We start from the raw sequence: 16,454 nt of genomic DNA on the forward strand, positions 1-16,454 counted from the left end.
TCAATCACTTTTTTTCTCACACATCTACCTAATTACAATAAAATATCAAATAATCCCAAGCTTCCAAATTCCAAAATTATTTTCAAAATATATAACCAAACAAACGAAAAATTTCTAAACTCTCTCCCCATTTTTTTTTTTTTAATTTTTTCTGAAAGCACAAACCAAACACACCCTAATATTTTGGGATAGAGGGAGTATTTTATTCCTTGATTTTTGAAAAGGGATTAATATTTTGGGATAATGAAAAATGGAATAAGGGACTAATAGTTTGGGACGGAGGGAGTATAAAAAATCATATGTTAAAATATTATAATTATATACTTTTATTAGATTTTTTTCATTTATTCTAAAATATTTATATTATTATTTTTATCTATTTATTTTAAAATGTTAAAAATTATTTGTTTTATTTATTTTTTCTTACAAAAATAAAATAAAAGAAGAGAGAGGGGGAGGAGAAGAAAAAGACAGATGAATGAAATAGAAGAAGAAGAGGAGAGAGAGAGAGAGAGAGATGAGGAGGAGATCGATCGATCGATCGATCTCGAGAGGAGACGAGATTAAGAGAGAGAGGAGATAAGATCGACTGAGAGAGAGATGACGAGATCGATCGATCGATCGAGAGAGACGACAAGATCGAGAGAAGACAGAGAAATTGAGGTTGAGAGTGAGGATGATAGATCTAGATAAATTCCTTTTCTTCTTATATTCGCGTTTCTCTAGCATTAGACTCGCGATTCTTCTCCAATTCTTCCTTAGAAGTGCAGAATCGCGATTCTTTGGCTGATTCGCGAGCAACTTCAGTGATTCTTGCTACTAAGGATGTTAGAATTTACCATCATCTTCCACCACTACCACCTCACCTACACCACTACCACCTCACCTACTCCACTAAACCTAACCCACTACACCACTATCACCATCCACTACACACCATCCACTACACCTACATCTATATAAGGAACCATTTGTGATAGACAGAAAATAACATCAATACACAACAATCAGATATCAATCAATAATACATCATTTTTTAACATGGTATCAGAGCAGAGATAAGATTTAAACCTATATTTCTCTCACCGGCGGGCAGTCGGTCGGCAACCTTGCCTTCACTGCCCGCTGGAGATTGGTACACATACCTTCACTCCGCTGCCACAAAGTCTTCTCTTCCTTCGCTTTTCTTTCCTCTCTCAAAAATTCCCCATCATCACTGACGTTCCGACTCTACCATTTTCAAACCTTCATCCTCAACTTCGACAGGACTAGCATCGCCACCACCGTCACCTCCACTCCCCCCGTCGTCCGTTCAATGGCTCCCAGGCTACCGAACCAGTTCCGCCGCCACTCTCCAACTCTGCGTCGGACGCCGTTGCCTCATCTTCCAGCTCCTTCACTCCAAGACTCCACCCACCTTCGCCGAGATCTGCAGTTCGGAGACATTGTGGGTCCGTTCGGCGACACGACGATGACGAACGTGTTCTTCGGAGGATTGGCTTGGAAGACTCCCAAGGAAGCCCTCAGAGACCACTTCGATGTCTACGGCGAGTTCTTGGACGCCGTCATCATCTCCGACAAGATCATCGGCCGATCCAAGGGCTACGGCTTCGTGACGTTAAAGGAAGCCGAGGCGGCTAAGAAGGCTTGCGAGGAGGCCACGCCGATCATCAACGGCCGCCGATCCAACTGCAATACTGGCTTCGCTCGGAGCCCGACGCCCCCGGTCCGCCTTGTCCTACATGGTGCCCAACTTTGGAAATAAACTATCACAGAACCTAACAATGAGTGAAGATGAGTAATAATTGAAGTACCAGTACATTTTTATGTTTTTATAAATATTTGCAAAGCTTTACCTGAAACCCTTTTTCTTTTGTTTATTTAACCACACACACACTCACCCCACTTCTTCTCTCTCTCCTCTTTTTCAAACCCACAAATTTTTTTTAATCCACAGACACAAACCCTCTTTTTTTTTTTTTTTTTGTTGTCTGGCCACCGCCCCACTTTTGTCTGTCACTTTTGCTCTTACCAAAAAAAAAAAAAAAAAAAAAAACAGTTTTAACAAACAGTGGGCTCTTAGATGCTTTGCTTCACGAGGCGCACACACATTTTATCATTACATTTCAAACTTTACACACCACCCTTCTCCACTCATTTATTTTATTATTCTTTTATACAAATCCATTCCCACTCTAATTCATACCTACTCATTTTTTAAAACTCATGCTGCTTCACGCTACCCCCACTTTACCTTTATTTATTTTATTTTATCTTCTTCTTAAAAAAAAAAAAAAAAAAAACCACACAATTTACACCCATTTTTATTCATCTCCGGGATCAACCCCGATCACCATTTTACACCACACAAAAAAAAAAAAAAAAAAAAAAGGAAACAAACAACCTCATCCACAGGCGGGATTTTTTCTTCTCTACTCTGCCGCCGATCTTTTCTTCTTGCCTCCGTCCTGGGCGGCCCTTGCCGGTGTTGCCTCCGTGTTTCCCACTCCACTGGGCATGATCACTACTCCCTGCTCCTCCACTGCAGCATATGGCAGCCCTCCAAATCGGAACATCACGGTGGCCTTCCGCTTCAGCTTCTTGTTTTCCGCCTTTAGCACACTTATCTCTGCTCGCGCATCCTTATACATGCGTTGGAGCAGAACCAGCTGGGAGTTTAAATGCTGCACCTCATTTGCCCTACTCTGCAGCCGGTTCGACAAGTTTGTAACCGCAGTCATGGTTTCCACACATGACTTCAAAGTATACTGATTGGCCTCCACATCTGACTGCACTGCCATTCTTTGCTCCACCGACCGCATCGGAAAGTTCAACGGAGCAAACTCCAGGGCGCTTGGTTGAGGTTCCAGTGCCACCGCACCAGTTCTCTCTCTTGTTGACTCGTTGAGGTCGGGAAAGAGGGTGAGCAGACTCCGGGAAGACGAGGCCATTTTCTGGGCAACAGAGTGTTACAGAATATCTCTCGCAACAGAGTGTTACAGACTCTCTCTCTCAGCACAACGAAGAGTTTTTCAGAGGATTTCACAGGTTTTTTGCCTCTGCCTCGGCCTCAGCCTCCGTCTTGGTTAAATAGCCGAGGCAGCCACGCGTATCGCGCGCCACTTGCCGCCAGACGACAAACGGGCACGCCAACCAAGGCACTCACGTGCCTTGCCATCATGTCCGGCACACCTTTTGATGAATTGGGCACGCCTTTTGATGGCACGCCTTTTGACAAAATTGGGCACACCTTTTGAGGGTGCCACTTTTTCAAGGGTCCGACAAGACTCTGTAAACTGTCCCGACATTGATTCCGGTTAGCTCCTTTATGGGTCCGACAAGACTCTGTAAACTGTCCCGACATTGATTCCGGTTAGTTTCTACAAGGGTCCAGCAAGACTCCGTAAACTGTCACAACATTGTCTGCTACAACGGTCCGACATGACCCCATAAACTGTCTTCTATATCGGTCTGACACCGCCATCCAGTGTCCTCTACACCGTTATGACACCACCATACAGTGTCCTCTACAACGTTATGACACCCCCATACAGTGTCCTCTACAACGTTATGACACCACCATACAGTGTCCTCTACAACGTTATGACACCACCATCCAGTGTCTTCACCAATGGTCTGACACGACCATACAGTGTCTCCTATCATCTTTTATTTTTATGTATTTTCTTGTTTTGTTTCTCTCTTCAAACTCAAGTTGGTTAGTTTCTATCCTCCTTGAGTTTGCGGGGGGCTGTTAGAATTTACCATCATCTTCCACCACTACCACCTCACCTACACCACTACCACCTCACCTACTCCACTAAACCTAACCCACTACACCAGTATCACCATCCACTACACACCATCCACTACACCTACATCTATATAAGGAACCATTTGTAATAGACAGAAAATAACATCAATACACAACAATCAGATATCAATCAATAATACATCATTTTTTAACAAAGGATTTCCCTCAACACCCTTTATAAACTTTCACTAAGTCGTTAAAATTGCCTTGTCGGCCAGATCCCGGATGAAACCTGCAAGAGACTCTAACAAGGCTGACTAAACCATGGAGCCTGGGAGGTTGAAGGCTGTGAATGTCTCAAGATGCAAGGCTTGGACATGCACAAGTATGGGGGCAACCTCAGGAGATTCCCAATAGTTCAAAAAAGGAACCCTTCAATTAGGCCGAGGGGACGACGCCATGAGACCAACAGTACGAGTTACAAGAGGAAGGCTTGTAGAGCGGTCAAATGCTTGTAGTTGACGAACTTCCCCAGAAAAGATTGTCGACTAGCGTTAGCGGCGACATTGGAATGGGTAGATACATGAAGATGGCTAGGAGAACTTTTCTTGCAGGATAAGGCAAAACTAGAAGCCTTACTAATCTCTGGTTAAGGCACAACCAAGTTGTCAATAGAGTAGTCCCCAACATTTAAATCAAGGACAATGGTGTTATCCATCCCTATGTAGAAGTCACATGACCTCCCAAGCTCGGTGGGGATCTCAGGGAAATAAGTCCGATCCAGATGGGTAAGTTGATTTGAAGAAACTGAGGTGACAGGTTCAGAAGTTCTAGCGATAACATGATCGACCATAGAAACCAAGTTAGTAGCTACCTTCGCAAGGTGAGAGAAACCAGGAGGTGCCATGCTGAGATCAACGACCATGTTTTTTCCTTTGCCAACAACCTGAGTCTTTGAACCTTGGGCCCCAGTGAGTTGGGCCTTGTCAACTTAACCTTTTGCCACTTGTGCTCTAGCAATAGGAGAGGCCTACGGATTAAAGGAGATTTAGCAGAATGAGAGGAGTCCTCCGAAACAACCTCTACATGGGGCAACTCAAGACCAAGGGACACATTCATCGTAGGATCTCTAGGGGTCTCTGGTGTATAATCTTCTCCACCAACAGAAGAACGATCGGAGTGGACAGTTGGGTCTGGAGCAAGTACAGGACTGGGGGAGGTTCCAAAACAACAGTCTCTGGGATAACATTAGCAATGACCTCCTCGTTTTCAACTTGGACGCCAGTATCCATTTTCTAATGGTTATCATCATCATCTCTCTCTGCGAGAAAGTCATCATCTCCTTTATTTTTTGAGGCAGGGGCCTCCTCAACAGGATCGTCCTCAGAGTCCGAAAGGATCAACCAGTGGGTCTTTGGTCTAGGGGGAATGGTATGATTGGGTTCCTCTTCATCAAAACCAGAGGATGGGCCAGGAGCAATCGAGGGACTTCCAGGCTTGAAGGGGGAATGTTTGAAATAACACTACTGGTAAAGATAAGAAAGCTCCAAGAGGAAGAGTAAACATATTAGAACGCCAATAGCAAACCATGCCAACAAAAAAAAAAAAAAAAAAAAATTTATGAATGAAAAAAGGGTAAATAACAGTTTAACCCCTTGTGGTTTACCCAAAAAACATGGAGCCCCTTTGTAGTTTCATTTGTGACACTTAAACCCCTTTGGACTTCAGACCACATTGTAATTTTTGGCAGAACCATTTATTTCAGTAGAGCGTGTGTTGCACAACCATAAAACCAAAATTTTTCCCAAAATAGTCAACCACATTGGGTAATTCCTAATGTTCTTCTTCCTAATTTTTTGAAAATCAAAGACGGCGGTCTCTCTCTAAAATACTTCTTTCTCTAGCTTATCTCCCTAATTTCTCTATCTTTACTTGTCATTTTTGTTTCATTGTTCTTCTAAAATCTATTTCTATCATTCTTTTCACTCAAATAAAGTTAACCCAAAAATTAAATTTATTTACGAAATTTCTGCTCAAAATAGAACAGTAACCTTTAGAAATTATTTTCAACACACAATTGACTATGAATTAAACCAAATGATTCTTGGTTTTCAACCAAAACAGAGCAGTAAAAATGTAAATGAGCGGTCTATCTTTATCTTCTGTCTTATACTCTCTTTTGATTTGGCAAAAAGTGTTGTCTACAACTCCATAGCTGTCTCGCTCTGCTTCGATGATTTGGGCAAAGAATTGTTGCAGACCCATGTCGCAGAAGAACTGGCCCAGCACCTAAGACCTCGCAATACGAACTGCATCGGGTAGACCCGAGACTAAGAAGGGTTGAAAGTTATGGGTTACAAACTCGTTTGGCTTGAATTTGGTGAAACTGTCTGTGATGCAGAGAAAGAAGCAAGATGTAGCAAAGAAGGTGATTCGTGGGATGTATTTTCAGGCGATCTAGGGCGTCTAGGGAAGGTGATTTGAGGTTTTTGGTGTTGGTGGTGGTGGTGATGGGGAAGTAGAGGAGAGGAAGGTTGATGGGGGAGGAAATTATGAGGTTGTGGTGGTGGATAGAGGAGTGGAAGCGAGAGAGGTTGAGGGGGGTGGTGAGGATGGAGGTGGTGACGCCGCAAGAGGAGATGAGCTTGGCTAGGTCTATCATGGGGATTTGGTGGCCTGGTGACATGAAGGGAAAGAAGAATATATGAAGCTATTGCTGTTGCTTTGTTGGGTTGATGTATTTTTGGTGCCATGGAGAGAGAGAGAGAGAGAGAGAGAGAGAGAGAGAGAGAGAGAGAGAGTGAGAGAGAGAGAGAGAGAGGATGATGATGATGATGTATGGTTGGAGGGAAAGTGATGGTCGTGCAACACACGCTTTGTTGAAACAAACGGTTCCGTCAGTGTTTTTTCGGTAACGTAGTATGAAGTCTAGGAGGTGTAAGTGTTACAAATGAAATTACAACGGCCTCAGTGTTTTTTCGGTAAACCACAGGGGGTCAAATTGTCATTTACCTATGAAAAAATGAATTGGAAGGGAATATGGAACAAAAATCTTGTTGAGTACCTTACGTAGCCTTTTCCTGGATGGCAGGGCACAAGCCAAGGGGATGGCCGCTATTGCCTCTTGAGCTGCCTTGAGCTGTGAGCAAGTCATACGGGCTAGGGCACTAGGAACAGGGTGATCGTGTTGACTAGGCTAAGCAGTCGCAATCTTCGGCGGGTTAGGTTCTGCTGGAGGTATTGGGCCAAAAGTTTGAAACGAGAGTATAGGCTGGTCTGACGGCCATGGGAAGAGGGCATGTGTAAGGATAGATCTCTTTGGGGGGGATACATTCAACGACTGGGACTACAGGGGTATTGTTACAAAAGTTGTGGAAAGAATCCAAGTTGTGTCTCCAAAACAATTGGTTGCTGAGGGTGATCGGTATGGTCACAGAGGAATTGTGGGAAACTCTAATGATAGTCTTGGATAGGAGGAGGGCCACTGGGAATGCCTTGGTCCATGCCAAACTACATAAGGAGTCTGTCAGGACGGTATACCACACTTGACATCCCTTCCTTGTACCAAATAGGGTGGTAACCTGGGCACACCATTGTCGCTACAAGGAGGGAGTTGCTCTGAATATCGGGGACAATGGAGTCAACATAGCGAGCCTTAGCAAAATAAAAGGGGACAACTGAAATACTGGTGAAGTTTTGGGTATAACGGCGGAAAACAAATTCCTCAACAAAATCAATGTAGTCTAAGAAGCGCTTGTTATAGCCGACCTCAGACCACCGAGCGATACGCAGAAAGGAGTTGTTCACTTCCCTTACCACCACATTCCCCTTGTCATCTAAGACTGGACCTTTGGCGTTTAAGGGAACTCGCTGAGGCACTACTTGCCGAGGCCCAGTTGCTGAGGCAAACTCCATCTCAGAGCCGCCATTTTATTACGGGGCCGCCTTTGACACTTACTAAGGAGAAGAGAGTCGAAGGAACTCCAACCTCCGCAACTATCTCTTGAGGCGCAATTCCCTGAGGTGACAACAGCCTTTGAGGGAGATCTCCTCTATATGAAGTAATGTATAGAAGCTTGAAGCTGATAGCAGGCCCCAAGGCAGTAGGGTTGATAGCAGGTTCGAAGCACGTATAGCTTGGGGTCGATAGCAGACACCAACACTTACTGGTTCTCTTTTCATTTACCTAGGTCAAGGACCTGCGTTGGTTGCACAAGTAGGACTAATGGAGCCCCTTGGGCTTGGTACGAGGCACAACCTATGCTGTGGCTTGCGTCTTGAGAAGTTGAGTTTGTGGTTAAGTGGCTAAGGGTGGAGGAGTCGTTGAGCTTGACACAAGTGTGGTTGATAGCAGGTCATAAGCCTTGAGAATGCATGTCTTGGGAAATTGAACTAAGAAGGCAGGTGCCGTAGCAACAATGACACTTGCTGATGTTTGTACTAAAAAGGTATATGCTGAGGCTTGTGCCAAATAGATAGTACAGTGGCACTTGCTGAGGTTTTGTGCCAAATAGATAGTACATGTGAAGGGACACATGTCTACCAAGGCCTAGTGGTTTAGGACAGAATAGCTTGCGACATGTGTTGGTGCACTATTTGGCCACTTAGTATATTTTGGTACCAAAGAAAAGCTTATAAATAGGACTCATTTCCCAAGGTCCAAAGAAGAACTTCTTGGGATTTAGGGGGAAATGCTGCCCATTTTGCACTGTCACATCCTTTCCCTGGATTACTTGCTCTACCCTCACCTGGCTACTCAGTCTCCAACATTTCCAGATTATTGACTCATTAAAATAGTTTTGCCTCTTTTAAGTGATATTATTATTACTGTTCATTTTGGACCCCCTACACTAAGGCCTTATTAGATGTATTTGGAAAAGTAAAGTTCATGTGTTCATAAATGTGTTTTGCATTATTAGCTGTTACAAGATCTTTTTTTGAACTTTAAGACTTACAAGTTAAATTTGACGTGAAATGTAAATATATGTAGCTTTGTTATTTGATAAGCTTTCTTCTTTATATAGGCTATCTTATAATTTTGTACTCATCATCTGGCAGATACTGACTGGGCATCAGGACAATGCAGAATTCGCTCTTGCCATGTGCCCTACTGAACCTTTTGTGCTCTCTGGAGGTTGAAATTCATATTTGATTATTGTCCCATGTGGACTTTCACATTCTTTTTGTGACATAACACCTGATTAAGCTAGGCTTATGTTTTAGTTGATATAATGATATACATTTGGTGAGGCAAAGTAGCTTTATGATATTAACACGTACAGTTTATTGCAAGGGCAGAGCTATGTACGTTTGAGTGGGTTCAATTGACTTTACTGGAATTTAAAAAAGAAAAGACAGGAAAGGAAATAACTTGTGTAAAAATATGCCAAATCTTGGGAGAGTTTAGAAATTGACCCCACTGTTCAATTCAAATTACTGCTATACGTGGATGTATGCTCTATGTGGGTAATCAATGACAGTGGTTGTATAATTGTTTGGTTACCTATATTGAAAAGGATGTATTAACAAAAGTAATGAATTTATCATGCATTGCATTTAGAAACGAAAACAGATAGTGGAAAATTGTAAAATTGTAGGTCTTTACTCGTCTTTTCAAGCAATAATTGTATTCCCAAGTTTTGTTATTAAATGTAATTTGATAAGTCAAATTACTTTTGTTGATGTATTTGAGAATATATTATATTATTGTGTGAAAGCTGATTTTCATAGGTTTTGTAGAACTAAAAATTTGGTCATTGAGGATGAGTTGATGACTTCTTGTATGATTCTACTGGGTGAAATTTTTGGCTAGTTTATTGTCATCATGATTTTTCCTGGTACATGCTAGAGTTGAACACCTTGTTGCACTAATATCTTATTGATGTTCTTATTATCTCCCTTCTCTTTTTTTTTATATAATTTTTTCTTTGCATTTAATATATATTTTTTTCCTATGTAACTTTTGTTTCCACCTGAATAAAATGGATTGTGTATTGCATATGCTATTGATTTTTGTATTGTTGTTGTCACAGATTGATTATAAAACATGTCATCATATGAAATTTGTTCTTGGTTTACTCATGGACTTCTAATTTTTTTTGTAATTAAAGATGGAATTAATGAGATTTTTCCAAACACACTCGTTTGAAAACTAACAAGAGTTTATCATGATAACAGTCTTCCTCGGGGCGGGAAACATATGGTGTGGCAACTTTAAAGTGTATATGACTCAATGACAATTCTAAACTTCATCTCACATTCCAAAATCGTGATCTTATTTTTATCTTTAGTAGAATGTGTACACCTAGCTCAAGATGTTTCCAACATTAGAAAACAAAGGGAAAAAAGTGGATTTATGAAGGCTTTATAGTCAAATTACTGTTGATCAGTTGTTACTAGATTGTAAATTGTAATGGAATTTTTGTATTGATAGTCATTGAGCTTGTCTCGCAGTGGTATCATCCGATTCCCAAAACCATGCTATCATATTTGTTAGATTTATATTACTTTTCTGTTTTTAAAGTGCAAATTTTAGGTTACCTTTCATGACTTTGTGAACTTCTTGCCACTTATGATGGAAAATTATAATGCTGTAACTTATGCAATATTATAATGCTATTCATATTGTTCTATTCACAATGCTATTCTTGTCTTGTAGCTTACCTTCTTTTTTTTTTTTGGGAATTTCATCCTCTTTATCTCTGCTTTCTCCTAAAATAAACTGATGCTCATGTCCTTGTAGGATTACTGATAGAATTTTCCTTTCTGATATATTTCTAATAATTTTTATTTTTATTTTTCATGGCAGGGAAAGACAAATTGGTGGTTTTGTGGGGCATTCAAGATCACATCTCCTCTTTGGCATCAGATCCAGTCTCTGCAAAGTCTCCAGGATCTGGAGGTGCCAGCACAAAGAATGCAGCAAAGGCTGGTGGGGGCACTGATAAACCTGTAGACAGCCCTACTATTGGACCACGAGGTACCTATCAAGGGCATGGAGAGACTGTTGAAGATGTTCAGTTCTGCCCTTCAAGGTAGGTGGCATTATTTTAGACAACTGCATCATTAATGTCTAGATAAGTAATTACATGTTTATGGATATTAGTGCCGTCCCTTTTGTAAGATATACTTTAACTGGAGATTAGACACGTCGATGTATTTTTCCCCCCCATCAAGTCATTCCAAAATATTGCCCCTTCTGGGGACATTCTAGGAAGGGACTGATGAAGTTTTTCCCTATCTGCTGAATCTATTCTCCTTGTAGCAGTAACTTCAATATGATGTTATTTCTGTTGTGCGCTTTGCTAAATTTGTACTCTTTTGTGCTGAAGTGCACAGGAGTTCTGTAGCGTTGGTGATGATTCTTGCCTTATACTATGGGATGCAAGAACGGGTTCTAGTCCAGTCCTCAAGGTTAAAATTCTTGATTTTATCAACTCAACAGCTCTATGTTTTTTTTTTTGGATTGGCAACATCTCTATGTTTTAAAAAAACTATTTTGTTGTTCAAGTATTTTTCTCTATTGCTATGTATGCAGGTGCTAAAATTTCTATTGTTGTAAGTTTTCTGAATATGTATATTCAATTGTGTATGTAATACAAGAATTGCTGGAAATTTGTGTTAATGTATATAATATGATAGTGGTGTTGGTGAAGGATAGTGGCATGTATAGAATATGATAGTGGTGTTGGTGAAGGATAGTGGCATGTATAGAATATGATAGTGGTGTTGGTGGTAGATAGTGGCATGTATATAATATGATAGTGGTAGATAGTGGTAATATATAATATGTAAGTGGCATATAATGGGTTATAATGATGTTTGTAATATCTCCTATATAAGGAGTGTCATTTGGTCTTGTAAGAAAAGAAGTTTTGAATATAACAGAAATATATTCCTTCTTCCTCATATTTTCGGAGTTCTTCTTCCTCATATTTTCTAAGTTGGTATCAGAGCAACAAAAAACACAGCAGCCCTAAAACCGTCATAGCCATGTCGGAAGTCACGTCCGAAACCACTTCAACCCCTGCCGCTGCCATTCCGGTGAAAACGTCCAACTCTCACTCTGTCCAAATCACCACCATCCGCCTAAATGGTGATAATTTTCTCCGCTGGTCACAATCTGTCCGGATGTATATCCGTGGGCAAGGAAAGATCGGTTACATCACTGGTGACAAGAAGGCTCCTGCTGTTAATGATTCGCTGTTCGACAGTTGGGACGCTGAAAACTCCATGGTTATGACATGGTTGGTCAATTCTATGGAGGAGGATATAAGCTCTAATTACATGTGCTATACTACTGCACAAGAATTGTGGGATAATGTTAGTCAGATGTATTCTGACCTAGGAAATCAATCTCAAGTTTTCGAATTAACTTTGAAGTTGGGAGAGATTCGTCAAGGAGATGATTCCGTCACCAAATATTTCAATTCGTTGAAAAGATTGTGGCAGGATCTTGACATCTTCAACACATACGAATGGAAATCGGTTGACGACTGCAACCACCACAAGAAAACTGTGGAAGACAGCCGTATTTACAAGTTTCTTGCCGGCCTCAACATTAAGTTCGATGAAGTGCGAGGAAGAATTATTGGCAGACCTCCTCTCCCATCCGTTGGCGAAGTATTTGCCGAAGTCAGAAGGGAAGAGAGCCGAAGGAGCGTCATGCTTAAGAAAAAAGGTACTGGTGAATTAATTGAAATTTCTGCTTTAATTAGCGATGCTGCGGCCAACAAGGCTGCAAATTACCAGCGCAGGTTTGATGATAAGCCGCGGGTCTGGTGTGATTTTTGCAACAAGCCTCGCCATACACGCGAAACGTGTTGGAAGATCCACGGCAAACCTGTCAACTGGAAAAGCAGCAAACAAGGAGAGAAAAATCGTGGCTTTCCTACCGCTAATGAAGCCGATTCAGGTCCCTTCAACAAAGAGCAGATTGATCAACTCTTAAAGCTGATAAAATCCAACTCCTCATCCGGTACTCCTAGTGTTTTGTTGGCACAAACAGGTAGAAATTCTAAAGCCTTCTCTTGCCTAAACTTCTCTCCGTGGATCATAGATTCCGGTGCCTCCGATCACATGACTAGTTTTTCCCATTTATTTAGTACCTATTTCCCTTGTTTTAGTCATGACAAAATCAGAATAGCCGATGGTAGTTTTTCACCTATTGCAGGAAAAGGATTTATTAAACTAACTGAGAAAATTAATCTCAATGCTGTTCTTCACGTCCCCAACTTAGCCTGTAACCTTTTGTCTGTCAGTAAACTATCTAAGGATTCTAATTGTCGTGTTACATTTTTTGAATCCCATTGTGAATTTCAGGACTAGAACTCGGGGATGATGATTGGGCGTGCTAGGATGCTTGAAGGTCTTTACTACTTTGATGAAGTACCTGTTAGTAATAAAAAAGCTCAGAGCTTTAATAGTACTAGTTCAATCACTGTTCAAGAAAAAATAATGCTATGGCACTATAGGCTAGGGCATCCTAGTTTTCTTTATCTGAAACATTTATTTCCAGAATTATTTAAAGGGATTGATTGTTCTTCTTTTCATTGTGAAAGTTGCATTTTTGCAAAATTTCATCGCTCTACTTATTTGCCAAAACTTTACCAGGCTTCCAAACCTTTTTATTTGATTCATAGTGATGTTTGGGGCCCTTCTAAAATCACTACTCTTTCTGGTAAAAAATGGTTTGTTACATTTATTGATGACCATACCCGCTTATGTTGGATTTATTTGATGAATAAAAAATCTGACGTGAAAAATTTATTCACAAATTTTTACAATATGATTGAAAACCAATTTCAAACCAAAATTGGTATTTTACATTCTGATAATGGAACAGAATATTTCAATGAGCAGTTGGGTGAGTTTTTGGAAAAAAAAGGGAGTTTTCATCAATCTACATGTCGGGATACCCCTCAACAAAATGGTATTGCAGAACGAAAAAATAAACATCTACTTGAAGTAGCACGTGCTATAATGTTTTACATGCATGTTCCTAAATATTTATGGGGTGAAGCAATTTTAACAGCCTCTTATTTGATAAACAGGATGCCTACAAAGGTGTTAACATACAAAACACCTTTTGATTGTCTCAAAACTTTTTTTTTCTGACACGAGGTTGTTTTCTGATTTACCCGCCAAAGTTTTTGGATGTACTGCCTATGTTCATGTTCCCAGTCAATTTCGTTCAAAACTTGATCCCCGTGCTATAAAATGTGTTTTTTTGGGTTATTCCTCAAACAAAAAGGGGTATAAGTGTTTCGATCATCAAACCAAGAAATTTCATGTGAGTATGGATGTGTCATTTGTGAAAACAAAATCCTATTTCCCCAACACTTCTCTTCAGGGGGAGACAAGTGGAGTAGAAGACCGTTTTTGGGATATTTCTATACCGCTCCCCAATGCCATTTATCCTACACAAAAACCACATCTGTCTGATAATGATCACTTAGGAGAACCAAGTTCTATGGTACCTAGTCAAGAAGATTCTTGTTTAGGGGGAGAAGTACTACAAAATGATCTAAATCCTGAGCTTCAGGTTTATACTAGGAAGCGATTTCATCTGAGGAATAATGACCCGAATGTCCACCCGAGTTCTGGCATCGAAATTTTAGGTAATTCTATTCCTTCTATTTCCGACCTTGATGTTCCTATAGCAATTAGGAAAGGTTTCCGAAATTGCATTAAACATCCTATTGCAAATTACCTCTCCTATCAAAGACTGTCTAAAAACCATAGAGCTTTCACATCTAGGATTTCACACTTGTTTGTTCCAAGGAATATACAGGAAGCATTGGATGATCCGAATTGGAAATTAGCAGTCATGGAGGAGATGAATGCTTTAAGGAGAAGTGGTACTTGGGAGATAGTTGATCTACCCAAAGACAAGAAAACAGTTGGGTGTAAATGGGTGTTTACGATAAAATGTAACGCAGATGGAAGCGTTGAGAGATACAAGGCGAGACTGGTGGCTAAAGGCTTCACTCAAACTTATGGGATCGACTATCAGGAGACGTTTGCTCCTGTTGCTAAAATAAATTCCATCAGAGTACTGTTATCTCTTGCAGTAAATTCAGATTGGCCTCTACATCAACTTGACATTAAAAATGCATTTCTCAATGGTGATCTTGAAGAGGAGGTGTTCATGAGCCTACCGCCGGGATTTGAGCAGAGACTTGGAAGCGACAGAGTATGCAGATTGAACAAGTCATTATACGGACTCAAACAATCACCAAGAGCGTGGTTTGAACGCTTTGGGAAGGCAGTTATCAGTTGTGGCTTCTCGCAGAGTCAAGCAGATCACACAATATTTTATAAACATTCAAAAAACAGTAAAATTGCAATTTTGATTGTTTATGTTGATGACATTATTTTAACTGGTAATGATGAAGCAGAGTTAGCAGCCCTCAAAGAGAAACTCGCAAAAGAATTTCACATTAAGGATCTGGGAGCCCTCAAGTATTTCCTCGGAATGGAATTTGCAAGATCCAAGGAAGGTATATTCGTTAATCAGAGAAAATATGTTCTTGATCTCCTTGGAGAAACATGTATGCTTGGTTGTAAGATGGTGGAGACTCCGATCGAGCCTAACTTGAAGTTACAAGCTGCTAAGGCTGAAGAAGTCAAAGAGAGGGAAGAATATCAACGACTTGTAGGGAAATTGATTTACTTGTCTCATACGCGGCCTGATATTGCCTTTGCAGTCAGCATGGTAAGTCAGTTCATGCAGTCACCAGGGACAGAGCACTTTGAGGCCGTTTATAAGATCTTAAGATATTTGAAAGGAACTCCAGGGAGAGGCTTACTGTTCAAGAAACATGGGCATCTTCAAGTTGAAGTATACACAGATGCAGACTGGGCAGGAAGTGTTACAGACAGGAGATCAACATCCGGATACTGCTCCTTTGTAGGTGGGAACCTAGTTACATGGCGGAGTAAAAAACAGAATGTGGTAGCTAGAAGTAGTGCAGAAGCAGAGTTCAGAGCTGTTGCCCATGGAATCTGTGAAGTAATGTGGATTAAAAGAATTTTTGAAGAATTAAAGCTTTCTCATCCGACACCTATGAAGGTCTATTGTGACAACAAAGCAGCTATATCTATAGCTCATAATCCAGTTCTACATGATCGCACAAAACATATAGAAGTGGATAAACGTTTCATCAAGGAGAAAATCAATGCTGGCATAATCTGTATGACCTACCTTCCAACAGGTGAACAATTAGTTGATGTGCTAACGAAGGGACTACACAAGAAGCAATTTGATAAGCTGACTAGCAAGCTGGCTATGGAAGATATCTTCAAACCAGCTTGAGGGGGAGTGCTGGAAATTTGTGTTAATGTATATAATATGATAGTGGTGTTGGTGAAGGATTGTGGCATGTATAGAATATGATAGTGGTGTTGGTGGTATATAGTGCCTGTATATAATATGATAGTGGTGTTGGTGAAGGATAGTGGCATGTATAGAATATGATAGTGGTGTTGGTGGTAGATAGTGGCATGTATATAATATGATAGTGGTAGATAGTGGTAATATATAATATGTAAGTGGCATATAATGGGTTATAATGATGTTTGTAATATCTCCTATATAAGGAGTGTTATTTGGTCTTGTAAGAAAAGAAGTTTTAAATATAACAGAAATATATTCCTTCTTCCTCATATTTTCGGAGTTCTTCTTCCTCATATTTTCTAA

At 40.5% G+C, this 16,454-nt stretch overlaps 1 protein-coding gene across 2 annotated transcripts in view; it reads left to right on the top strand.

The window, feature by feature from the left end:
• Window positions 1–16,454, top strand: part of LOC114319521 (WD-40 repeat-containing protein MSI4) — a 65,283-nt gene that overhangs the window by 21,320 nt on the left and 27,509 nt on the right. For both annotated transcript variants that reach the window (XM_028266550.2, XM_082925389.1), the window contains exons 7-9: window positions 8,813–8,888; window positions 10,563–10,788; window positions 11,086–11,167. In XM_028266550.2, coding sequence (XP_028122351.1) covers window positions 8,813–8,888; window positions 10,563–10,788; window positions 11,086–11,167 — 384 coding nt within the window. The remainder of the gene's footprint in view (window positions 1–8,812; window positions 8,889–10,562; window positions 10,789–11,085; window positions 11,168–16,454) is intronic.

The sequence above is a fragment of the Camellia sinensis genome, chromosome 4 (assembly GCF_055761805.1).
Source record: "Camellia sinensis isolate YWXY chromosome 4, ASM5576180v1, whole genome shotgun sequence".
NCBI lineage: Eukaryota > Viridiplantae > Streptophyta > Magnoliopsida > Ericales > Theaceae > Camellia > Camellia sinensis.